This window comes from Garra rufa, chromosome 3 (genome assembly GCF_049309525.1).
Source record: "Garra rufa chromosome 3, GarRuf1.0, whole genome shotgun sequence".
NCBI lineage: Eukaryota > Metazoa > Chordata > Actinopteri > Cypriniformes > Cyprinidae > Garra > Garra rufa.
In genome coordinates, this window is record NC_133363.1 from 3,522,544 (window position 1) to 3,534,750 (window position 12,207).

The following is a 12,207-nucleotide window of genomic DNA, read 5'->3' on the forward strand; positions in this document are numbered from 1 at the left end:
CTATATTACATGCATTTGTATTATATAAAATATTAATTATGAAAGTACCATGATTTTTATATTTGAAAGCTCAAAACACAGTGATAAGGGTCATTTTGTTGTATTAAATGTTATAAATCATTATTGTAGGGTTAATCAACAAATATATGGGGAAACTCTGCACTTTTATTGATATAGCTGTTGTTTCTTTTTAATCAAAATAAAGTTACATTCCCACACATGCTAATTTATTTGTACTTTTTAATTTTTCGTTATTTGTTATTCATTTTTGCATCACAGGCTCCAGTGATTTGACCATGACAGACGCGGTGATGGGCACGAAAGGTGTCCATGTGCAGTCTGGACCGTGTCTCGGTGCTGAGCTGACTGATGAGGAGAAGGAGATCATCAACAGCGTCATCGTCCGCGCTGAGAAAATGGAGGCAATGGAGCAAGAGAGGATCGGGTAGGAGAGACATTATTAATGTTTATCGACTGTCATCACCACCTTGTAATGACTTATGTTTCACTTTGTGAATTTAACTTATTTTGTCTACTGTAGCCTTGGAAGGGCAGTACTAAATGAGAAAAATATGATATTGAGGAAAAATAAGAAAAATGTGCACATCTCCATTCAGTTCAAAAGTTTTCACCCCCGGCTCTTAATGCATGTTTTTACTTCTGGAGCATCAGTGAGTGTTTGAAGCTTCGGTAATAGTTGCATATGAGTCCCTCAGTTGTCCTCAGAGTGAAAAGATGCATCTCAAAATCACGCAGTCATTGTTGTAAACAGTGCTGGGGAAAGTTACTTTTAAAAGTAATGCATTACAATATTGAGTTACTTCCTAAAAAAGTAACTAATTACGTTACTTTTTATGGAAAGTTATGCGTTATGTTACTTTTGCGTTACTTTTTAAATCTGGGCAGGACTTTCTTGTTTGTTTTTAATATAAAAAGTTTCTCTTTGCAAATGTAAAAGTCTTTTCACACCAAAAGTAAATTCACGTCTTTACAGTAGACTGCAGAAGAAAAATGTCAACTCTTTAGCAGTAAAAAAAGGAAACCAAACGTTAGATTATCTTTAGTAATTTTTGCTTATTAGTATGGATGAATTGGATCATCGAAGGCGGCAGCAAAGACATTGGTTAATAAAATGGGATTAAATACATAAAGGATATTTGTATTATTTAACATATTTAATTATTGCAGGTTTGCACTGAATTTGACTGTTTTTATTCATTTTGAGGAATACTGTATCTGTTTTTTTAGTGAGTGAGATTATTTTTTGCATGTTGAAATTTATTCTAGAACTAAAGTAACATCTTACTCACGATTTCTCTCAACATGGGGACAGGAGAGCTTTCAATCAATAAATGGTGGAAAAATTAACTGGTGTTACGTATTTGAAAAAGTAACTAAGATAATTTCTTGACAATTAAAAAGTAATGCGTTACTTTACTAGTTACTTGGAAAAAATATTATTATTAGATAACTTGCGTTACTTGTAATGCGTTACCCCAAACACTGGTTGGAAAAGGTTTAAATGCACAAAAATGCTGGAAAACCAAAGAATTTGTGGGACCTGAAGGATTTTTTCTGAAGAACAGCAGGCAGTTTAACTGTTCAGGACAAACAAGGGACTCACTAAACAAAAAACCCAGCTGTCAATCATTCAGGTACAGTAAGAGCACAGTATTAAGAATCAAGGGGATGTGAACTTTTGAACGGGGTAATTTTTCATGTGAAATATCTTATTCAGTTCAGTGCTAAATAAACAATGCATTTTGTATGATATATGCAAGGATCTATGATGCAATTTTTTTTTCTTTAATTAGATGTTACTTTATTGTAAGTACTTTAAAAGAAAGATCACTGCAAAAAATGCTTTTCTTACTTAGATTTTTTGACTTGTTTCCAGCCAAAATATCTAAAAATTCTTGAATCAGGAAGGATTTTCTAGACAAGTAAAAAAAAGTATTATTTTTAGTAAAAACAAGTCAAAATTAAGTGAGTTTTTGCTTAAAACAAGCAAAATAATCTGCCAATGGGGTAAGAAAAATAATCTAGCTGTCTGCATGAAGTAAGATTTTTTTTCTTACCCCATTGGCAGATTATTTTGCTTGTTTTATGCAAAAACTCACTTAATTTTGACTAAAAACAAGAAAATTATTTTTACTTGTCTAGAAAATCCTTCCTAATTCAAGAATTTGTAGATATTTTGGCTGGAAACAAGACAAAAAATCTAAGTAAGAAAAGCATTTTTTGCAGTGATGATAAGCAACAGCAATAAAATGCAGTATTTTTTGCTTGCATTTACTAACAGTGCCAATATAAGTGACCAATTTGTACTCTCTGTCGTATGACAGACGTCTGGTGAATCGTCTGGACAACATGAAAAAGGCCGTTTGTGGGGACGGAGTGTCTCGCTGCCTTTTATGTGGAGAGCAGCTGGGAACAGGAGTCGATAGATCTGTGGTTTGTGAGGACTGTAAGAAGGTAAGAAACTAGTCTACATAAAATGAACCAAAACAATCTTAAAGGGGTTATCGGATGCCAATTTTCCACAAGTTCGTATGATTCTTCAGGGTCTTAATAAAAAGTCTATAACACACTTTGGTTAAAAATTCTTAATAGTAGTTTCAAAAAATCACCCTTTTACCTTGTCAAAATCAGCTCTGCAAAAACTCAACTTATTTTATTGCATGGATTATGAGCTGTAATGTTTACTTTAGCTGCATTTAGCCGCGAAACTTGCCAACAAGCACATTATTGAGAAAGGCCATTTGCAAAGATGCTTTAAAAAACCTTTATACTCACTTCTGCTGTGGGTGAAGCTGCATCACTAATGATTTGCACGAACATAGACGCATATGTAGATCGGGATCGGCGCTTTCCTTTTAGAAATGAAAGTAATGTTAATTCGTTGCGTCTTCAGTGGCTCAGATGTCGGTAGTAAATGACGACTGCTATGTTCATTATTACATCCAACAACAGAACACCTCAGTCGCTCAATTAGAGACATTCCTGTCTTCCTCTGCACCTGAGTCACACAATGGCGATCGTATTTGGACTGTTTCAGCTCGGTGAGGGCGGGTCTAAGTAGGGCTGGGCGATTTGGCCTAAAATCGAAATCTCGATTAATTGAACATTTTAACTCGATTACGATTAATGAATGATTATTTTATTTAATAATAAAATTATATTTATATAATATTTATTTTTTTGCCCTCATAGTTCACTGACAAGTTTTGTACAGTAAATATGCTCACATAGTACAAGTGAGAGATTTTTGAATGAAGGGTGCATTACTTGATTTTAAAATAATTTTAAAGGAAACACACACTATTTACTATCAATGATTATTAATTAAACACCAGTGTTGAACAACTGAAATTAAAGCACACATTGCTTAAAACGAAAAGTCACATTTTTCTTAAATTAGTGAAAATAAATAACTTGCACTTTTGGAAACAAAATAAAGTATTTTCAAATGTTTTTCATATTAAAAGTTGAAAATAAGCACTATCTACTGCGGTAGTATTTTTTAAATGGAAATAATTGAAATAATCGACCTGGAAAAATGTGATCGATTATAGGTTCTGAATGTCGATTTCGATTACTTTTCGATTAATCGCCCAGCCTTAGGTCTAAGGCAAGGCGCTCATGTCAATCAACTATTGTGGGAGTGGCCTCTGTTGTATGCCGTCACACCCACAAGAATCTGAGAATGAGCTGATTTTAAAAAGGGGATGTTACTTTTAAAGATTCAAAAAACACCACTGGCTGGATTTATATCATTGTAGGATGGTTGTGTACACAAACTGCCAACACACATTAATGTTCAAAAATGTTTTGCATCCGATGACCCCTTTAATGAAACCTTATGTTTAGATCTGGCCCACGAGATCAGCTCTAACCCGAATCAAACACACCTGGGCATGCTAAACAATGTCTTCAGAATCACTTAATCAGGGTTGGAGCTAAATTCTGCAGTGCATTGGGTTTAAGGAACCTGTTTTGGTTCATTTAAATTCGTATGAGACTGCTATACATTTTATACATGCAGCAAAGTCATGAATAAATAACTAATACAGCAAAAGGGCTGTTGATGGAATTTGATTCAGAAACACGAAAGCACATTTTGAATAGTCAGCAATGCAGACGCGCTGTTCTTCCTGCTCGAAATGCTGCATGAAAGTCTTTTTAAATTCTTTTTACAGTATAATACTCCTTTTAATGAACTGATTTCAAAACGGCATCCTGTCATTCCCCTCAGAACATGTGCACCAAGTGCGGAGTGCAGACGAACGCTCGGCCGCGATCTGTGTGGCTCTGCAAGATCTGCAGTGAGCAGAGAGAGGTGGGGGAATAACAAGTATCGTAACGGAAGTGATCTGAAGTCTAACTGTCTGTAAATGTCGACGTCATATTTGTCTATTGAAGGTGTGGAAGCGATCTGGAGCCTGGTTCTTCAAAGGTCTCCCTAAGCAGTTCTTACCTTCACCTATGGCCGTTTCCAGACCCAGAGATCCCAGTCCTCAAAAGAGCCATGCAGCAGCTCCGGTGGCTATGCAATCTCAAGCACCGGTCGCAGGTGAGCTGGACAAACTGTAATGTTAGCTTTTCCTTCATCAAACCAATTGGTTATTGCCACCATGTTGTAACCTCAGATAAATCAAAGGAAGAGTTCAGCCAAAACTGAAAATTTTAGGCCATTCAAGATGCAGATGAGTTTGTTTCTTCATCAGATTTGTAGAAATGTAGCATTCTATCACTTGCTCACCAATAGATCCTCTGAAGTAAATGGGTGCCGTCAGAATGAGTATCTAAACAGATGGTAAAAACAATCCACAAGTAATCCACACCACTCCAGTCCATCAGTTAACATCTTGAGAACCAGTGTGAAACCAATTCATAAGGCATTTTATATTTTTTAACCGTCAATTCTGGCCAATATATCAATAATCCATAATGACATAACGGACTCCAACGACAAAGTCCATCTCCTGTTGCCTCTGACATCAAAATCCACATATATTTGTTGTTTTGGACTGTTTTTGGCTTGTAAACGGTCCTGGATTTGTGCAGATTTCTCCTGTGATTCAGCCAGACAACTTTTTCACTGGAGAAAGCAATGTTATGAATGGATGAAGCAAAGTTAAGACCATAAAAAGAAATTTGAATTCAAATCTGTAGTAGACCACAGAAGAAAAAAAAAAAAAATCAACTTTTCAGTAATAAAAAAAAGGGGAAACAAATGTTAGATTATCTTGAGTAATTCTTGCTAATTAGTATGGATAAATTGAGTTATCGAACGTCGGCAACAAAAACATCGGTTTTATAAAATGTAATTAAATATATGTGACCCTGGACCACAAAACCAGTCTTAAGTCGCTGGGGTATATTTGTAGCAATAGCCAAAAATACATTGCATGGGTCAAAATTTTTGATTTTTCTTTTATGCCAAAAATCATTAAGAAATTAAGTAAAGTTCATGTTCCATGAAGATTTTTTGTAAAATTCCTTCTGTAAACATATCAAAATGTAATTTTTGATTTGTAATATGCATTGTTAAGAACCTAATTTTGACAACTTTAAAGGTGATTTTCTCAGTCTTTTTGATTTTTTTGCATCCTCAGATTTCTGATTTCAAATAGATGTATCTCAGCCAAATATTGTCCTATCCTAACAAACCATACATCAATAGAAAGCTTATTTATTGAGCTTTCATATGATGTATAACTCTCAGTTTTGTCAAATTTAACCTTATGACTGGTTTTGTGGTCCAGGGTCACATATAAAGGATATTTGTATTGTTTAACATATTTAATTATTAAAAGTAACTCAGATATTTTCTTGTCAATTAAAAAGTAATATGTTTACTTGCGTTACTTGTAATGCATCTTGATGAATGCAGCCTTGGTGAGCACTTTTGCCATTTTTTCAAAAACATGTATAAAAAAAAAAAAAATCAATCATTCCAAACTTTTGACTGGTAGTTTATAGCCTGTGTATGAAGTTGTGTGTTTGTTGTTTAAGCTCCAGAACCAACAGTGGAGCCACCGATTGCCCCAAAACCACCTGTGGCTCCAAAACCTGCCCACCTGACTCACAGTTACTCAGAGGCAGATGGAGATGCAGGAAGCTCCCAGAATACTCCAGTGATGATGAAGAAGACGATGAATGTCCATGCGGCCAGACCAGCCCCATCAGGCACATTCCAGCCAGGTACAACGAACACGCACAGTGAAAAAACAAACAAACATATTATTATTTCTTTATAGTATTTTCTTCAAGAATGTGCATCAAGCATACATGTTTTGTTTTGTGCATTTCCGATTCTTTTTCTGAGGTTCTTCTGAGTCTCTTAAGGCGAGACACTGCAGGTGAATAGGGTAAAAAAATTAACTTATAGTTATTGTCTTACTTACTCAATTGATTACATTGATAATTGCAAACATTTTTTGTATTAGTTTTCTAAAATGTTAGTTTTAAACATGCAAATGAGGCATTATTTAATTGACTATGCACTAATTTGCATTTATTTTTATAATCTAAACACTGGATGAAGTCGGTTTCAAAAGTCTTGTTTAAATTTTTTGACATACTAGAGTCAAATGTTTTTATACAGGGAATTTTGGGTATCTCATCTTGTCACTCCATAATTCAGAATAAACTTAGAACAGACAGAAAACAATGTTGTTTTTAATATTTTGGCAGAATAAAAGGTATAAAATCAAGCAAATTATATGTGACCCTGGACCACAAAACCAGTCTTAAGTCGCTGGGGTATATTTGTAGCAATAGCCAAAAATACATTGTATGGGTCAAAATTATTGTCAAAAATCATTAGGAAATTAAGTAAAGATCATGTTCCATGAAGATTTTTTGTAAAATTCCTACTATAAATATATCAAAATGTAATTTTTGATTAGTAATATGCATTGTTAAGAACTTAATTTGGACAACTTTAAAGGTTATTTTCTCAGTATTGTGATTTTTTTTTTGCACCCTCAGATTCCAGATCTTCAAATAGATGTATCTCGGCCAAATATTGTCCTATTCTAACAAATCATATATCAATAGAAAGCTTATTTATTGACCTTTCATGTATGTATATATCTCAGTTTTGTAAAAGTTAACCTTATGACTGGTTTTGTGGTCCAGGGTCACATATATGAACAAATCCCTCTGTAAAAACCTCTAGAACATTGAGAGGAATAAAAATGTAAAGTCTGGTGTGTGTAAGTGCTACTGAAGTGGAGATTTATGGCTTAGTGTAGGAGAAAAAAACGGCCTTTAAAAATATGTATTGTAATTGAAATCTATTGACACAAATAGATAAGGTGCTATAAAAGAAACACTTAACAGTGTCTTTTGGGTTTTTTCTTTCCACTAGTCTGGAAAAACAGTTTATAAAACATCAAAAAGGCCAAAATCTCAAATTTGACAGTTGCATGAAAAAACAGTGTTTTTGCCTGCATTGTCTGCCCTTAAGTAGTCTTGCAACTAGTCTTTTAAAACTATACATTTAAGATTTGATGTACACTACAAGTGCACATACAAAGTATTTAATAATAAACTAGAATTTAAAGAGATATTTTGCCCCTACCAGCTGCTCAGGAGCCAGAGAGAGGAGTGTATCAGTCCATTAGTGCTGCGTCTCATATGCAGGACAGAGCCCATCCTGCAGAGAGAGAGGAGCAGAAACCTGCTGTTGGTCCTCGACCCGTCCAGCATCAGGCTGCTCCGTCAGTGGACGACGAGGAGGAAGCCAACAGCTATGACTCCGATGAAGCGAGTAAGCAGCTTTTCAGTGACTGCTTGTTCCTATTTGTGTCTGGAAGATACACATTTAAAGATTATGATGAATAAAATAATCATCATTGTGAGACTTGCTGTGCATTTTTCATAGTTAGCCTTGTGGGATTTTACAATAATCAGTCATACACGGTTCAGTTTTATTCTATAATCACATTGATGGATAAGGGTGTGTAGTACCAAAATTATTAAGCAGACTTTAGAGTTAATGCAGAATTTGTTAATATTGAGATCTTGGATTACTTAAACTATCACATCACTATTTTTTACATTTCATTGTATAATTAGGTTTGTATTTATTTTTATTAATTTTTTTTACACTGCAAAAAATGCTTTTCTTACTTAGAATTTTTGTCTTGTTTCCACCCAAAATATCTAAAAATTCTTGAATCAGGAAGGATTTTCTAGACAAGTAAAAATTATTGTCTTGTTTTTAGTAAAAACAAGTCAAAATTAAGTGAGTTTTTGCTTAAAACAAGCAAAATAATCTGCCAATGGGGTAAGAAAAAAATCTTATTTCAAGCAGACAACTAGATTATTTTTCTTACCCCATTGACAGATTATTTTGCTTGTTTTAAGCAAAAACTCACTTAATTTTGACTTGTTTTTACTAATGTCACACCAGGCCAGCAGATGGAGCCTTGCCCCTCACAGACTGTTGCTGCTCCCTCTGCTGCTTCGCTGGTTACTTCCTGTTTGTCTGCAATAAAAGCCAGCTCAGCACACACACACTCTGCGAAGTATTGATTTGCATTTACGGACTTTACCAAGCGTTATTCCTTGCTCCCAGGTTTTCCCAGTCTCCTTGTTGTTTTCCCTAGCCATAGTTCTGTTTTTGTTTTTCCCAGTCTTAGTCATAGTTTTCTAGTTTCTTGTTTTCATTTCATTGTTTCCTTTGGACTGCCCACCTGGATTTTGACCCACGCTTGTTTATTGGATTACGCTATTGGATTATCTTTGCTGTTCATGTTTGCTGGTGTTTTCGACCCTGTCTGCCTGTCTACGATCATCAAAATAAAGCCTTGCATTTGGATCCTCACTCTTGGTCGTCCCGTTTGTGACAGAATACTTCGCCACACCCGGATCCAGCGGCTTTATCCACCAGCAGTTCACCATGAACCCAGCCACCCAGATTATCCGTCTCCGTCAAGGTGAGCGTCCCATTGAGGAGTACATTTTGGATTTTATTACACTGGCAAAGGCTACTTCAATGGATGAGGCCTGTTTAATAATATTTTTTCGTGGTGGACTTTCCGAGCCATTCGGTTCCCTGATGCCACTACACCAGCCTGGCTGGACCCTCCAGCAATACATTTATTTAGCACTGCAGTTGTTTGGCTCTCCGTTCACTATGGGTGTTTTAGAGAAGCCTCAGCACAAGATGTCTGCTAGCCCAGAACCACAGCACAAGATGTTTGCTAGTCCTGAGCCACAGCACAAGATATCTGCTAGCCCCGAGCCTCAGCACAAGATGTTTGCAAGCCCAGAGCCACAGCACCAGTTGTCTGCCAGCCCAGAGCCCCTTCACAAGATGGCTGCCATCCCAAGACCCGTTCACAAAATGGCCGCCCATCCAGATCCTGTTCACAAGATGGCTGCTCTTCCAGACCCCGCTCACAAGATGGCTGCCTTTCCTGAGCCTGTTCACAAGATGGCCGCCCTTCCTGATCCTGTTCACAAGATGGCCGCCCTTCCTGATCTTGTTCACAAGATGGCCGCTCTTCCAGACCCTGCTCACAAGATGGCCGCCTTTCCTGAGCCTGTTCACAAGATGGCTGCCACCCCCAAGCCTGTTCACAAGATGGCCGCCATTCCCGAACCTGATCACAAGATGGCTGCTGTTCCTGAGCCAATTCCCAAGATGGCCGCCCTTCCCGAGTCTGTTCACAAGAAGGCCACCGTCCCAAAGCCCGTTCACAAGATGGCTCCCGTTCCTGAGTTCCTGGTCAAGATGGCCGCCACGCCAGAGCCTGCTGCAAAGATGGCCGCCACGCCAGAGCCTGCTGCAAAAATGGCTGCCACGCCAGAGCCTGCTGCAAAGATGGCCGCCACGCCAGAGCCTGCTGCAAAGATGGCTGCCACACCAGAGCTACCACACAAGATGGCCGCCACGCCAGAGCCTGCACCCAAGATGGCCGCCACGCCAGAGCCTGCACCCAAGATGGCCGCCACGCCAGAGCCTGCACCCAAGATGGCCGCCACGCCAGACCCACGTCAAGCCATAATCCTGATGCCAACGCCTGCTAATGCTACGTCAGCCAAGCCAGCGCCTGCCCACGCCACATCAGCCAAGCCAGCGCCTGCTAACACCACATCAGCCGAGCCAGCATCTGCTAACGCCACGTCAACCAAACCATCGCCTGTTAACGCCATGTCTGCTGCTCCTGTACAGTCAAGTCACGACACAGCTCCTGTTCTTGTCAAGTCAAGTCACATCGTGGCTGCTGCCTCTGCAAGGTCAAGTCAAGTTACAGCTAATGCTCCTGTCAAGTCAAGTCAAGTTACAGCAGTTGTTCCTCCTGAGCCAAGTCAAGCAGCACTTCCTGAGTCAAGTCAAACAGCACTTCCTGAACCAAATCAAGCAGCACTTCCTGAGCCAAGTCAAGCAGCACATCCTGAGTCAAGGCAAGACACCCCAACACTTCCAGAATATAAGCAAGTTACCACAGCGCTTACAGAGTCACATCAAGACACAGCAGTACCTCCTGAATCATGTCCAGCCGCCGCTGTCCCAGCAGAGCCAACTCAAGTCACAACCACTCCCTCAAAGCCATGTCAAGTCACAGCTGCTCCTGTCACGCCAAATCAAGTCACAGCTGCTCCTGTCACGCCGAGGCAAGTCACAGCTGCTCCTGTCACGCCAAGTCAAGTCACAGCTGCTCCTGTTACGCCGAGTCAAGTTACTGTTGTTCCTTTCACGCCAAGCCAAGTCACAGCTGTTCCTGTCATCCCAAGTCAAGTCACTGCTATTCCTATCACGCCCAATCAAGTCACAGCAGTTCCTTCCAGGCCAAATCACGTCTCGCCCGAACATCCAGAGCCGGGACATGTTTCGTCTGATCTGCCAGAGCCTTCGCTCCCAAGCCACGCAGAGCCTTCACTCCCAAGCCATGCAGAGCCAACGCTCCCAAGCCATGCAGAGCCAACGCTCCCAAGCCATGCAGAGCCAACGCTCCCACGTCACGCAGAGCCAACGCTCCCAAGCCTCACGCCCACTGACCCGGAGGGCATTCCTCTGCCAACTGCGCTACCTGCTATGGCAATCGCCATTTTGAGTGTGTGGGCTGTACACTGCGCCCCAGTGCCCTCTTCTGCCCATGAGTCCGCCCACAAGTTTGCTCTGGAGACCTCATCTACACGCATGTCCGCTGCGCCTATACCTCTTTCGGAGGTGGCGTACATAGCGGAACTTCACGCTCTGCCCGCACCGCCAAGACTTCACGCTCTGCCCGCACCGCCAAGGCTTCACGCTCTGCCTGCACCGCCTATGCCCCCTGCTCTGCCAGCTCCGCCAGGGTTCCCTGCTCTACCTGCTCCGCCAAGGTTCCTTGCTCTGCCTGTTCTGCCAAGATTCCGTGCTCTGTCTGTTCCGCCAAGATTCCGTGCTCTGTCTGCTCCGCCAGGACTCCCTGCTCTGCCTGCGCCGCCAAGGCTTCACACTGTGCCTGCACCGCCTAGGCTCCCTGTCATCTCTGACACGACCACGAAAGCCATTCCTGAAGTTCTCATCTGCCTAGTCACGACTATGGAGGCCACCTTCCCCCATGAACTCTCTACCTCTCTCCTTGCTCTGTCTGCCTCCTCTGTCTCTGCTCTCCCCAGGTCCCAGTCCATGATGCGGCCTCCTGTTCCGCCCTGGAGGGCTTCTGCGCCTCCTGTTCCGCCCTGGAGGGCTTCTACGCCTCCTGTGCCGCCCTGGAGGGCTCCTGCGCCTCCTGTTCCGCCCTGGAGGGCTCCTGCGCCTCCTGTTCCGCCCTGGAGGGCTCCTGCGCCTCCCGCTCCGCCCTGGAGGGCGCCTGCTCCGCCCTGGAGGGCTCCTGCGCCTCCTGTTCCGCCCTGGAGGGCCCCTGCGCCTCCTGTTCCGCCCTGGAGGGCCCCTGCGCCTCCTGCTCCGCCCTGGAGGGCTCCTGCGCCTCCTGTTCCGCCCTGGAGGGCTGTTAAGCCTCTTGCTCTGCCTCCAGCTCCGCCCTGGAGGGCTTCTACGCCTCCTGCTCTGCCCCGGAGGGTCGTTAAGCCTCCTGCTCCGCCCCGGAGGGCCGCTCCACCTCCTGCTCCGCCCTGGAGGGCTCCTAAGCCTCTTGCTCCACCTCAGAGGACTGCTCTGCCTCCAGCTCTGCTCTGGAGGGCCTTTGCCCAACCTGTTCTGCCTCAGTCTCCTGGCCCCCCCACCGCTCCCCTGGACTGTTT

The 12,207-nt window shown here is 41.5% G+C and overlaps 1 protein-coding gene across 1 annotated transcript in view; it reads left to right on the forward strand.

Annotated features, from left to right (window-relative positions):
• rph3ab (rabphilin 3A homolog (mouse), b) overlaps positions 1-12,207 on the forward strand; it is a 43,693-nt gene that overhangs the window by 6,543 nt on the left and 24,943 nt on the right. Inside the window, exons 2-7 of the mRNA XM_073836809.1 lie at positions 280-445; positions 2,346-2,475; positions 4,256-4,339; positions 4,423-4,573; positions 6,019-6,207; positions 7,595-7,780. Of these exons, the coding sequence (XP_073692910.1) occupies positions 297-445; positions 2,346-2,475; positions 4,256-4,339; positions 4,423-4,573; positions 6,019-6,207; positions 7,595-7,780 (889 nt within the window). The 5' untranslated portion in view covers positions 280-296. The remainder of the gene's footprint in view (positions 1-279; positions 446-2,345; positions 2,476-4,255; positions 4,340-4,422; positions 4,574-6,018; positions 6,208-7,594; positions 7,781-12,207) is intronic.